The sequence below is a fragment of the Colobus angolensis genome, unplaced genomic scaffold (genome assembly GCF_000951035.1).
Source record: "Colobus angolensis palliatus isolate OR3802 unplaced genomic scaffold, Cang.pa_1.0 Scaffold83, whole genome shotgun sequence".
Lineage (NCBI taxonomy): Eukaryota > Metazoa > Chordata > Mammalia > Primates > Cercopithecidae > Colobus > Colobus angolensis.
In genome coordinates this window covers 659136-671175 of record NW_012122154.1, presented here as the reverse complement: position 1 = coordinate 671175, position 12040 = coordinate 659136, and the positions used below count along the sequence as shown (strand labels likewise).

At 51.5% G+C, this 12040-nt stretch overlaps 2 protein-coding genes across 3 annotated transcripts in view; one reads left to right on the top strand and one right to left on the bottom strand.

Annotated features, from left to right (window-relative positions):
• The first annotated feature begins 1931 nt into the window (after positions 1-1931).
• Positions 1932-9295, top strand: TUBG2 (tubulin, gamma 2). Of its 2 annotated transcripts, XM_011929692.1 has the most exons (12): positions 1933-2236; positions 2518-2630; positions 2833-3000; positions 3314-3382; positions 3876-3902; positions 5638-5717; positions 6042-6168; positions 7772-7858; positions 7974-8123; positions 8385-8537; positions 8621-8782; positions 8901-9295. In XM_011929692.1, exons 1-12 carry the CDS (start codon positions 2188-2190, stop codon positions 9096-9098), a joined length of 1383 nt encoding a protein of 460 aa, XP_011785082.1. In that variant the 5' UTR covers positions 1933-2187; the 3' UTR covers positions 9099-9295. The 2 variants fall into 2 exon arrangements, with proteins under 2 accessions (XP_011785083.1, XP_011785082.1); XM_011929693.1 differs by lacking the exon at positions 3876-3902 and having other exon boundaries at positions 1932-2236.
• A 900-nt stretch (positions 9296-10195) lies between these two features.
• Positions 10196-12040, bottom strand: part of PLEKHH3 (pleckstrin homology domain containing, family H (with MyTH4 domain) member 3) — a 10598-nt gene continuing 8753 nt past the window's right edge. The window contains exons 13-15 of the mRNA XM_011929935.1: positions 11902-12039; positions 11415-11606; positions 10196-10587 (exon numbers count right to left, since the gene is read on the bottom strand). Of these exons, the coding sequence (XP_011785325.1) occupies positions 10411-10587; positions 11415-11606; positions 11902-12039 (507 nt within the window). The 3' untranslated portion in view covers positions 10196-10410. The remainder of the gene's footprint in view (positions 10588-11414; positions 11607-11901; position 12040) is intronic.

Here is a 12040-nt window from a genome sequence, read left to right as displayed (position 1 = left end):
AAAAAAAAAAAAGATTTTAACTTGGCTGAGCATGGTGGCTCACACCTGTAATCCCAGCAATTTGGGAGGCTGAGGCAGGTACATTACCTGAGCTCAGGGGTTCAAGACCAGTCTGGGCAACATGATGAAACCCCTGTCTCTACCGAAAATACAAAAAAATTAGCCAGGTGTGGTGGTGTACCCCTGTAATCTCAGCTACTAGGGAGGCTGAGCCAGGAGAATTGCTTGAACCTGAGAGAGGCAGAGGTTGTAGTAAGCCGAGATCGTGCCACTGCACTCCAACCTGGGCAACAGAGTGAGACTTTGTCTCAAAAAAAAAAAGACCTTAAGTGGCATTGACAGTGTTTGTGATTCTAGAATCAGGCTACATTTCATTCCATAAAATAAATAGAATGAGTATTCAGATGAGTGAAGCACAGGTTAGTTTTATGGATGAAAAGGGCAGAGAAAAATAGAAACAGAAAAAAAAGTATGTTGGTCATTTCAAAGTTACTTTTCTTGTAAAGGTTAAAGCAGAAAGGACTTCCATATCATGCCGGCTAAAACTGGCCTGTTTGGGGTTTTGGCTATTCCTTCTCTCTCCTGATTCCTCTGAAGGTTTGATAAACAACTTAGTGTTGCTTAGTGATATGGAACTTTAGCATAAGTGACTCCATTTTGGTTTGGTCTGTTGGGCCTAGCACAGGAGCTCAGTGCAAACCAATAAATAGCCTCCTATAAAAATTTATATAATTGAACCCTTGTGCATTGCTGGTGGGAATATAAACTCGCTGCAGCTACCATGGAAAATCATATGGCGATTCCTGAGAACATTAAACAGAATTACCATATGATCCAGCAATTCTAACTGTGGGTATATATCCAAAATAATTGAAAACAGAGACTCGAACAGGTATTTGTACACTCACATTCAAAGCAGCAACATTCACAACAACCAAAAGGTGGAAGCAACCCAAATGTGCATGGAGGGATGAATGGTTATGCAAAATGTGGTACATCTATACAACGTAATATTATTCCATTGTAAAAAGGAAGGAAATTCTGACACATGCTACAAAATGGAAGGATCTTGAAGATATTATGTTAAGTGAAAGAAGCCAGACCCAAAAAAAAAATACTGTACAATTCTACTCATATCAGGTGCCTAGAGTACTCAACGGGAAGTTACTGTTTAATCGCTATAGAGTTTCAGTTTGGGAAGATGAGAAAGTTCTAGAAAAGAATGCTGGTGATGGTTACAGAGCAATGTAAGTGTACTTGATGCCACAGAACTGTATGTAGGAATTACAAATGGTTACAGTGGTAAATTTTGGCCAGGAGTGGTGGCTCATGCCTGTAATCCCAGCATTTTGGGAGGCCGAGGTAGGAGGATTGATTGAGGCCAGGAATTCAAGACCCTGGGCAACACGGTGAGATTCCCATCTTTATAAAAATACATTTTAAAAATTTAAAAATTACCTGGGCGTGGTAGCACACGCCTGTAGTCCCAGCTACTCGGGAGGCTGAAGTGGGAGGATCACTTAAGCCAGAAGTTCGAGGCTACAGTGAGCTACCATCGCACCACTGCACTCCAGCCTGGGCGACAGAGCGAGACACTTCTAAAAAATAAAAAACGAAAAGGTAACATACATGTGTATGTATTGTAACACCATTGAAAAATCGAAATTTAAACGAAGAAAAGCTGGCTTCTAGCCCTTGGACCTAGCAAAGCTGGCAGAGTCCTCACCTACCAATATAGGTAGGTGACTCCTTACACGTGGACAAGCACGTCCACCTGGTCGCTTCGACCCTCCCCTCCCCTCCCCTCCCTTCCCTTTCCCGCCTCTCCCCTCCCCTCCCCTCCCCTCCTGTCCCTTCCCCTCCCCCACACATCCATGTTCCGACCCTGCCACCCCTAACGAGTCTCACTGCGCAGGCGCGGAGCGGTGGGCAGGAGCAGGCGTGGCGTGACTGTGCGCCTGTACCGAATTCTAGCTGCGACTGCTGAGGGAGAAAATGATGCCCAGGTTGGGCTCCCCGGCCCACCGGCCGAGGAGAGGCCTGCGCTGCACACGCGCAGAGCGAGCATCCGCGTCAAGAGGCGAAGAGAGCGCGCGCTCCCCACGTCCTGCGCGCCTGGCTGCCAGGCATTCGTCTCAGCCGTGACTCTCGCCAGGCCGGGACTGGGGCGCCCACGTCTGAAGAGCGATGCCCCGGGAGATCATCACCCTGCAGCTGGGCCAGTGCGGCAACCAGAGTGAGCAAGCGAGCGCCGCCCCCACCGGTCTCTGGTTCTGCCCCTTCGGGTCCCACCCAAGTGCCTGGCTTCCACCAGTCCCCCTTCCCTTTCCATGAACCCCGTAGCCTGCTGCTCTGGATAACCCAGACCGAGAGCTGCGCTTCCAGCCCGGGGCTGGGGCAGCCACCAGACCCAGGCATCTTGGGTCCACCCTCTGATCGTGTCGGCCTCTGAGACTAAAACTGGGCTCCTCAGGCCTTAAGGTTCCATCAGACCCGGGCATCTCCCCCCTCCCCTAGTTGGGTTCGAGTTCTGGAAACAGCTGTGCGCTGAGCATGGTATCAGCCCCGAGGGCATCGTGGAGGAGTTCGCCACCGAAGGCACTGACCGCAAGGACGTCTTTTTCTACCAGGTGCCCCCAGCGACTTGGCCAGGGGCGGTAATGGCCCGAGGGGGTGGAAGGGAAGGGAGTGGCCTGGTACTGGGAACCCTTCTGGGCAGAGGGGCCAGGCGGCTGGCTTGAGGAGGGAGGGCCGGAGGGAGCCAGAGTTGAGAGGACTTAGGACTTGGGCCACCCTAGCTGATTGGGCCCCCTCCTGGACTCCCCTTGACAGGCAGACGATGAGCACTACATCCCCCGGGCCGTGCTGCTGGACCTGGAGCCCCGGGTGATCCACTCCATCCTCAACTCCCCCTATGCCAAGCTCTACAACCCAGAGAACATCTACCTGTCGGAGCATGGAGGAGGAGCTGGCAACAACTGGGCCAGTGGATTCTCCCAGGTGTGCAGGTGACTATTCCAGAGACCTTTGATATTCCCATCCAGAGGCAAGGCAGGCTCAAGCTACTAGGAATTTGACCGGACTGACAGAAAATAAGAGACAAAAGGATTCCCTGAACAAGAGGGACAGCCAGGGAGAGGTTTATGCAAATTTTGTGCAAATCATTTGCAATAGTAGCACTTCTAGGTTGAGGGCTACAGCCTAGGCTTTGCTTCAGGGTGGCAACAGTATTCCAAGGTAGACAGTGCTGTGCTGAGAAAAGATGCGCTCTGGAACCTTTGGCCTGACCCTCCCTTTCCATGTCTCTATACAGGGTGAGAAAATTCATGAAGACATCTTTGATATCATAGACCGAGAAGCAGATGGAAGTGACAGTTTAGAGGTGAAGTTATGGAGTGGGGGAAGGAATGGGCAGGGAGGCTGAAGAGTGCTGGGGAAAGGTCAGGAGGTGGCCTGGATAGGTGATGTGAGGGGAGCAATTCAATTCAAAACCCATTTATGGAGCATCAGATGTGGGATATTGAGGTGAATAAAATATAATCTTTGTTCTCAAGGAAGTCATAAATCTGAATGGCACTGGCCCCTTAGGCATGAGTCATTCAGCGTCTTCTCCAGCTCCAAACCTTCCCAAGGAGCCTCAGCCTGGATGCGTAAGAGGAAGCTTTGAGACATGGGCGTTTTGGGAATGGGGAATGAGCCATGCCGAAGTCTCTCCTCCAGATCCTTGGAGACTGCCTCTCCATCTCTCCCCATGCTGGGAGCGATCTGTTCCTGGCTTACAGCTCTTATAACCTATGTAATTTCCTAAGGGACTAGAGCAATAAGAGTATGTTTTGTTAAAATATTTGACCTTTCGTCCTTGATTTCTGAAACAGCTCCAGAACAGCTCCAGAGTGATAAAGGTGAAAGACAGTCTTTTGTTATTTATAACAAGCCCCTTTCTTTTAGATTAATCTTTCATTTTATTTTGATTAGTTAATTTTACTAACTGCTGCACTAAGGAGGAACAAGTGCCTTTCAACCAAACCTGAGCTTATGTTAAAGAGGCGATTTTTTGGAAAGTCCCAGATAGCCACTGGATGGGGTGTTGGTTGCCAGGAGAACAAACCTGGTGCTCTGAGGGTTGGAATTTACAGGCCCATCCCTCACCTCTGGGGAAGGGAGAGGGATGAAGATTGAGTAGAGCACCAATTGTCAATGATTTAATCAGTCATGCCTATGTAATGAAGCCTCCATAAAAATCCAAAAGGACTGAGTTCGGGGGCTTCCAGGAAGGTGAACAAGAACACATCCACAGGCCGGGAGGCTGCAAACCCAACACCACAGGGCAGCAGCTCCTGTGCGCCGGACCCTTCCAGAGCTTCCCCTCGGTATCTCTTCATCTGGCTGTTTATTTGTATCCTTTAAAATATCCTTTATAACAAATGGGTAAACGTAAGTAGGTGTCTCCTTGAGTTCTGTGAGCTACTCTAACAAATTAATTGAACCCAAGGAGCAGTCGTGAGAACCCCAATTTATAGCTGATTGGTCAGAGGCACAGATAAAACAACCTGAAGCTTGTATTGGCATTGGAAGTGGGAGAGTCTTGTGGGACTGAGCCTTCACTCTGTGGGATCCGATGCTATCTTCAGGTACAGATACTTCTCAACTTACAGTGGGCTTATCAGGATGTAAACACATCACAAATTGAAAATATTGACTAGGCACAGTGGCTCATGCCTGTAATCCCAGCACTTTGGGAGGCTGAAGCAGGTGGATCACCTGAGCCCAGGACCTGGGCAACATGGTGAAACCCCATCTCTGCAAAAAATACAAACATCATCCAGGCATGGTGGTGCATGCCTGTAGTCCTAGCTACTTGGAGGTTGAGATAGGAAGATGCCTTGAGCCCAGGAATTCAAGGCTGCAGTGAGCTATGATCACACCACTGCACTGCAGTCTGGGGGACTGAGTGAGATCCTGTCCCTAAAACCAAAACAAATTTGAGGCTGGGTGCGGTAGCTCATGCCTGTAATCCCAGCACTTTGGGAGGCCGAGGTGGGCAGATCACTTGAGGTCAGGAGTTCAAGACCAGCCTGACCAAAATGGTGAAACCCCATATCTACTAAAAATACAAAAATTAGGCAGGCATGGTGGTGCATGCTCGTAGTCCCAGCTACTTGAGAGGCTGAGGCAGGAGAATGGCTTGAACCTAGGAAGCAGAGGTTGCAGTGAGCCAAGATTGGGCCATTGCACTACAGCCTGGGTGACAGAGCAAGACTCCGTCTCAAAAAAAGAAAAAAAATTGAAAATATCGTAAGTAGAAATGCGTCAGGTTATAACCCAATAAGCCCATCATGAAGTTGAAAAATTGCAAATTGAACCATTGTAATTCAGATACTTCTTGATTTAAGATGGGATTACGTCCTGATAAACCCATCATAAAGCCAAAACATCTTAAATTAAACCATCCTAAGTTAGGGACAGTCTGTAGGTAGTCCAGAATTCAAGTGAATTAGTGGATACCCAGCTGGCATCTACTGTAGAATTGGCTGCTTACCTGATGTGTGTGGTAAAACCCCACCCATCTGGTATCAGAATTGTGTTGTGAGAGTGTGGCAGGAGAAACTGAGTCTGTTTATTCCTGTATACACACAGGGCTTCGTGCTGTGTCACTCCATCGCTGGGGGTACAGGTTCTGGCCTGGGCTCCTACCTCCTGGAGCGACTGAATGACAGGCAAGCCTGTGTTTGGGGAGAGGGCATTAACCCTGGTTCCCTGGATAATGTCATTGCTTTTTTTCTCTTGAGCTAGAAACTCTGCCACTACCCCTTTTGAGTCATAGGGACAGACCTACCCAAGGACCATGTTGGAAACTATTTTGGGGGGTGGGGGCTTACCTGTGGAGGGGAGGGGATCTACAGAGTTTGAAGCTTTCAGGTTTATCCTTTTTGGCTCTGAAGACTCAGTTCTGCCCTCACCCCTTTTGTACAAAATGGCACAGATGGGCAGTGATGGGGGGTCCTTCCCGCTCACTATGCCACCACCCTCTTTTCTCTCAGGTACCCCAAGAAGCTGGTGCAGACTTATTCAGTGTTTCCCTACCAGGACGAGATGAGTGACGTGGTGGTTCAGCCGTACAATTCACTCCTGACACTCAAGAGGCTGACGCAGAACGCAGACTGTGTGGTGAGCAAAGAAAGAGTTGAGGGGCTGGGTGTGGTGGCTCATGCCTGTAATTCTAGCACTTTGGGAGGCGAGGCAGATGGATTGCTTGAGCTCAGGAGTTCAATACTAGCTTGGGCAACATGTGAAACCCTATCTCCACAGAAAATACAAAAATTAGGGCTGGGCGCGGTGGCTCACACCTGTAATCCCAGCACTTTGGGAGACTGAGGTGGGTGGATCACCTGTGGTTGGGAGTTTGAGATCAGCCTAACCAACATGAAGAAACCCTGTCTCTACTAAAAAAATTAGCTGGGCATAGTGACGTATGCCTGTAGTCCCAGCTATAGTCCCAGCTACTCAGGAGGCTGAGACAGGAGAGTTGCTTGAACCCTGCAGGTAGAGGTTGCAGTGAGCTGAGATCGCACCATTGCACTCCAGCCTGGGTGATAGAGTGAGACTCCATCTCAAAAAAAAAACAATAGCCGGTCCTGGTATCATGTGCTTGTAGTCCCAGTTACTTGGAGGCTGAGGCAGGAGAATCGCTTGAACCCGGAGGCAAAGGTTGTGGTGAGCCAAGATCACGCCATTGCACTCCAGCCTGGGTGACAAAGTGAGACTCCGCCTCAAAAAATAACATAAAAAAAAAACTAGCCGGGCATGGTGGTGTGCGCCTGTAGTCCTAGCTACTCGGGAGGCTGAGGTTGGGTGACTGCTTGAGCTCAGGAAGAAAAGGCTGCAGTGAGCCATGATCACACCACTGCACTCAAGCTTGGGCAACAGAACAAGACCTTGTGTTTAAAAACAAAAAGAAAAAAAAAGAGTAAAGGACTTTGGTCTGTCTCCTCAGGCCAGTGAGTCTCATTCACCCCGCCCTTCCCCAGCCCCTATACACACAGAACAGAGGACCAACAAAGCCATACCCGTGGGCCAAATTAGGAAATAAGGTCCTGACCTCTAAGTTTCTTAGAATCCTTTTAGGCAGCAAAACTCTCAACGAAGTGAATATAGCTTCCCCCCACCACCATGTACCCCACCTTTGCCTACTTCATGTCCCCTTATGCTTGTACTCTCAGCTCAAGGAAAACTTTCTTAGCAAAACCTTTCCTGACTACTCAGTCAAGATCAGATTCCTTTATGTGTATTTCAGGGAGTTAACTATACTTTTTTGTTTTATATTTAGTGTGCCTCCCTCCACGAGACTGTAGGCCTAATGAAGGGAAACATGGTGCCTGTTCCTCTCTGTGGTCTCCCCAGAGCCAAGCACAGTGTATGGCACATGTGGGTACTCACGGGTTTGTTTACTGCCCTGCGTAGTCTGAGAGTATCTCATGATGCCCCAGAAACAGTACTTTTCTTTCTGTTATTCTTTATGTATATTTTTTACAGAGATGGCATCTTGCTGTGTTGCTCAGGCTGGTGTCCAACTCCCGGCCTCGAGTGATCCTCCCACATTGGCCTCCCAAAGGGCAGGGATTACAGGCATGAGCCACCACGTCCAGCAGTACTTTTTTTTAAACTAACAAACCTACTTCCTGGCTTTGGAGTTCAGCAGGGGCTAAGCCAATATTTTATTTCTGTGCCCATTTTATCCTCAAGATGCTGTGACCCTCTTCTGTCCCCGCAGGTGGTGCTGGACAACACAGCCCTGAACCGGATTGCCACAGACCGCCTGCACATCCAGAACCCGTCCTTCTCCCAGATCAACCAGCTGGTGGGCCCCCACTCCTGGACTCCTTTGGACTGAAAGTCTTCCTTGCTGGAGGGTCATCTGGGGAAGGAAAGTCCCACCCAGGCCGAGGCCCATGACATGGCACACCTGTCCCCAGGTGTCCACCATCATGTCGGCCAGCACCACCACCCTGCGCTACCCCGGCTACATGAACAATGACCTCATCGGCCTCATCGCCTCACTCATTCCCACCCCACGGCTCCACTTCCTCATGACCGGCTACACCCCGCTCACTACGGATCAATCAGTAAGAGCAGCCTTCAGTGTCCCAGGCCAGGCCGGCCCTGGGCTCAGCAGGCCCTGCCCTAGCCTTTCTGTCTTCCCCACTGCCCCAGGAGCTGGCCTTTGCGGGCCCCGAGGCACTGTGCTCAGGGACTAGCACAGAGCAGGCGACTTTCTTACTAACTTGCTCTCCACTCTCCTTCTGCCTTTGGCTTCTGCCAAGGAGAAGCCAAAGGGGGACTCTGCCCTGAGCGCTGGCCAGGTTCCTGTCTCACTGTCCCATCAGGTGGCCAGCGTGAGGAAGACCACGGTCCTGGATGTCATGAGGCGGCTGCTGCAGCCCAAGAACGTGATGGTGTCCACAGGCCGAGACCGCCAGACCAACCACTGCTACATCGCCATCCTCAACATCATCCAGGGAGAGGTGGACCCCACCCAGGTAGGGGAGGCCCCTTCATCCCGCACCCTGGACCCACAGGGGTAGAGGAGAGGCCACTTCCACTGCTCCTGTGCCCACCCCAGGTCCACAAGAGCCTGCAGAGGATCCGGGAACGGAAGTTGGCCAACTTCATCCCGTGGGGCCCCGCCAGCATCCAAGTGGCCCTGTCGAGGAAGTCTCCCTACCTGCCCTCGGCCCACCGGGTCAGTGGGCTCATGATGGCCAACCACACCAGCATCTCCTCGGTGAGTCTAGGTTTCTGTTCTTCTCAGGAGAGTCTGTTCCACTGGCTATCTTCATCATCTTCCCCAAGTTCACTCCTAACCCCCTGGCTCGCATTTTGGAAATTTTCATCTCTTTCAGCTCTTTGAAAGTTCCTGCCAGCAGTTTGACAAGCTGCGGAAGCGGGATGCCTTCCTTGAGCAGTTCCGTAAGGAGGACATGTTCAAGGACAACTTTGATGAGATGGACAGGTCTAGGGAGGTTGTTCAGGAGCTCATTGATGAGTATCATGCAGCCACCCAGCCAGACTACATTTCCTGGGGCACCCAGGAGCAGTGATTTCCCTCCCCACTACTCCTGGATGGGAAGCACAGCCTCGACCATGCCTGCTCCCTCTGACCCAACTTCACCTCATGGACAACCCTTCTTGGTTCATCTCCAGCCCATGAGCTGGTCCGGCTTCCTCCCTTCCATGCCCTAACTCTTGATATGCTTGTTCAGCTCTAATAAAGTAATAAAGCTTGGTTGTCAGTATAGCCAGGGCTTGATCTGTGAATACGAGGGGTAGTGAAGGGGTCCAGTTTCTAGGCATCTGACAGTAGGGTGGCTTTCACCTCCTCCAACATCTTACCACTAAGTCCAAATCTTAGTGTGTTCACTGTTTCCACTGGCATCCCTCACCTTGAACTAGGCTGTTTTACTAGCGTCAGCCCTTGTCTCAAGATTACAGAGCTTTACTGAGGTTTGCTGTCTCCTCAGTGCCTAAGCTTTGCCCCAGTGAGGGTCAATGTTGCCCCAACCTCTTCCACTCAAGGCAGAGGAGGTGGGGTCTACCGAAGGAGGGCACACTACATTACGAGCAGGCCAGAAGAGCCAAGACTCCAGATTCCCAGTGCCCAGGGCCATGAGAGTTCCAGGAACTCAATCCAGTTCAACCCAACCTGATTAGTAGAAACAGAATTCAGGAGTAGGGCTGAGCACATCCTGAGTTACTTTTCTGTGCCAGAGAAATTCATGGGTTTGTTATCTGCCCCAGGCTTCTCTCCATTCTAGGCCCAAAGCATTAGGCACACCAATGATGGGCCCAGAGCTGGACACCAGGGTAAGAAATGGGCAGTGCCAGATCTGATGACTCATTGCCCTCCAGCCTCAGGGATTCCAGGAGGCCATCCATATGCCACTCAATGAAGAAGGGAGGGTGAGTAACTGCCACCTTCCGATGAGGCCTGTTTGCCTGCTCTACCCACAAGCCTATGGCAGCATAATGGCCAGGAGGAGGTTAAGTCTGGAAGGTCAAGGAGGGGGCGGGTGAAGTGCTGTGGTGTCCAGACTTCCCCCAGAGCCTGGTAAAAGCCCAGGGTGTGGGCGTCCCGAGGCGAGGCTCTGCATTATGGGGTTCTAACTTGTCCCACTGAATAACACTCCCACAGGAAGGGTTTGTGTAAATAAGAAACTTTTTTTTTTTTTTTTTGCTTCTCTTCTACAAATAAATTAAGAAACAAACTAGAAAATTGCCCACACCCATTGTAGCCCTTGGGTGTGGGATGTGCCCTGTCCCTGCAGGGCCAAAAGGGTCCATGTTTCCCTCAAATCTCGGAGCAGTCCTGGCCCAGGCTGGAGGCAGGAGGGAAGTCGTGACCTCTTGGCAGGCTCAGTCCTGCAGCTGCCCCAAGCAGCCAGACTGTCCCTGGGGCTCATCCAGGCCCGGGTGCTGGCTGGGAGGGGAGGTGTCTGGCAGGTCTTGGCATGGATGAGAAGAGCTGCTGCAGGGCCTCTCGGAGGAGGGGTTGGCCAAGTAGGCATTCACCAGCTGCATGATCTCTTCCACCTAAGAGGGCAGAGGTCAGTGTGCAACAGGCACTGCCAGGTTCTCTTCTTTTTCTCATCCTTTCTCAGGCTCTAGGGCTCCAGTTTCCCCACCACGGTCCTACGTGCTATGGCCCTGCAACCTTTTCTTCCTTATCACCACTGTCTCCTTCATTTCTATGTGCCAGTCATACTTGGTTCTTTCTGCTCTTCTAACATTCTATTTTTTTTTTTTTTTTTTGGTGGTGGTGGTGTTGAGATGGAGTCTTGCTCTGTTGCCAGGCTGGAGTGCCTCGGCTCACTGCAACCTCTGCCTCCCAGGTTCAATCAATTCTTCTACCTCAGCCTCCCGAGTAGCTGGGACTACAGGTGTGCGCCACCACCCCCAGCTAATTTTTGTATTTTTAGTAGAGACAGGGTTTCACCATGTTGGTCAGGATGAGAGTCTCGACCTCCTGACCTCGGGATCCACCTGCCCCGGCCTCCCAAAGTGCTGGGATTACAGGCCCGAGCCCCTGCACCCGGCCGCCTTGCAATTCTTTCCACCTGGAATGCTGTTCCCCGGGGTCTTCCCTGGCTAGCTTAAATGGCACCCTTTTTGAGAACCCTTCTCTGACTTCCTGTCATATCATTCTTTCCTTTGTAGCATTTCTCACTGTCTTCATAGCCTGGGATTCCTTGTTTATTGTCTGATTCCCCCAGTCTAGTGTAAGTTCCTTCAGCTTGTCTGTGATCACTGCTGGATCCCCAGTGCTTAGAACTCTACCTGGCCCATGCTTGGTGTTCCGAAAATGTTTCCTGACATCCCTTCCCTTCTCTCCTCCTCCCACAACTCCTCTTCCCACTCACCTGGGGGCTCTGCAGGAGGAGCTGGCTCTCTCCCACCCTCAAGGCCAGAGTGTAGGGGCCCATTAGCTGGCAGGCGGCCACATGGCCATAGCTGACACTGTGGATGGGCTCTGTCTCCCCCGGCCGGGAGAGGGACATGGCCTTGGCTCCCAAGCCCAGGCATAGCTTCTGTGGAGCACCCCCACCAGGCTCCTGCAGACATAGGGGCAGAGTCAGGGTGGAAGGAGGAGTCCAGCGTTATTTTTGGTAGGGGGAGATGGGGTCTGTGCGCAGGAGTTTCCTGATCCCCCTATGATTCACAGCACGTGTGTGGAGGGGGCTAAGGCTCCAGGGATGTGAGGGCCCAAGGGCTGGTGACTCCTGGGGTTTGAGGTGGGCAGCTGTCCTAGATGTGGGGAATGATGTGACCCTCCGTGGGACCTGTGGCTCTGGGGCAAAGGTGTGGTGCTTGGGCCGCCAGAGTCCCCTTCTCCCTTCTCCCCCTCACCGTGCTCAGCTCCAGAACGTCATACCGAGCAGCGCCGAACCCCGGACACTGCGCCGCCAGGGCCAGGTAGGCGGCCATGGCCTCAGCTCGGCCCATGCCCCGTAGTCGCTTCCAGCCGCCCAGCACTGCAGCTGCCGTG

Coding starts and splice junctions, on each gene's coding strand:
- TUBG2 (XM_011929692.1), top strand. CDS start 2,188: ATGCCCCGGGAGATCATCACCCTGCAGCTGGGCCAGTGCGGCAACCAG. Junction 3,383..3,875: donor ATGGAAGTGACAGTTTAGAG/GTGAAGTTATGG, acceptor TTTCTGAAACAG/CTCCAGAACAGCTCCAGAGT. Junction 7,859..7,973: donor TCTCCCAGATCAACCAGCTG/GTGGGCCCCCAC, acceptor ACCTGTCCCCAG/GTGTCCACCATCATGTCGGC.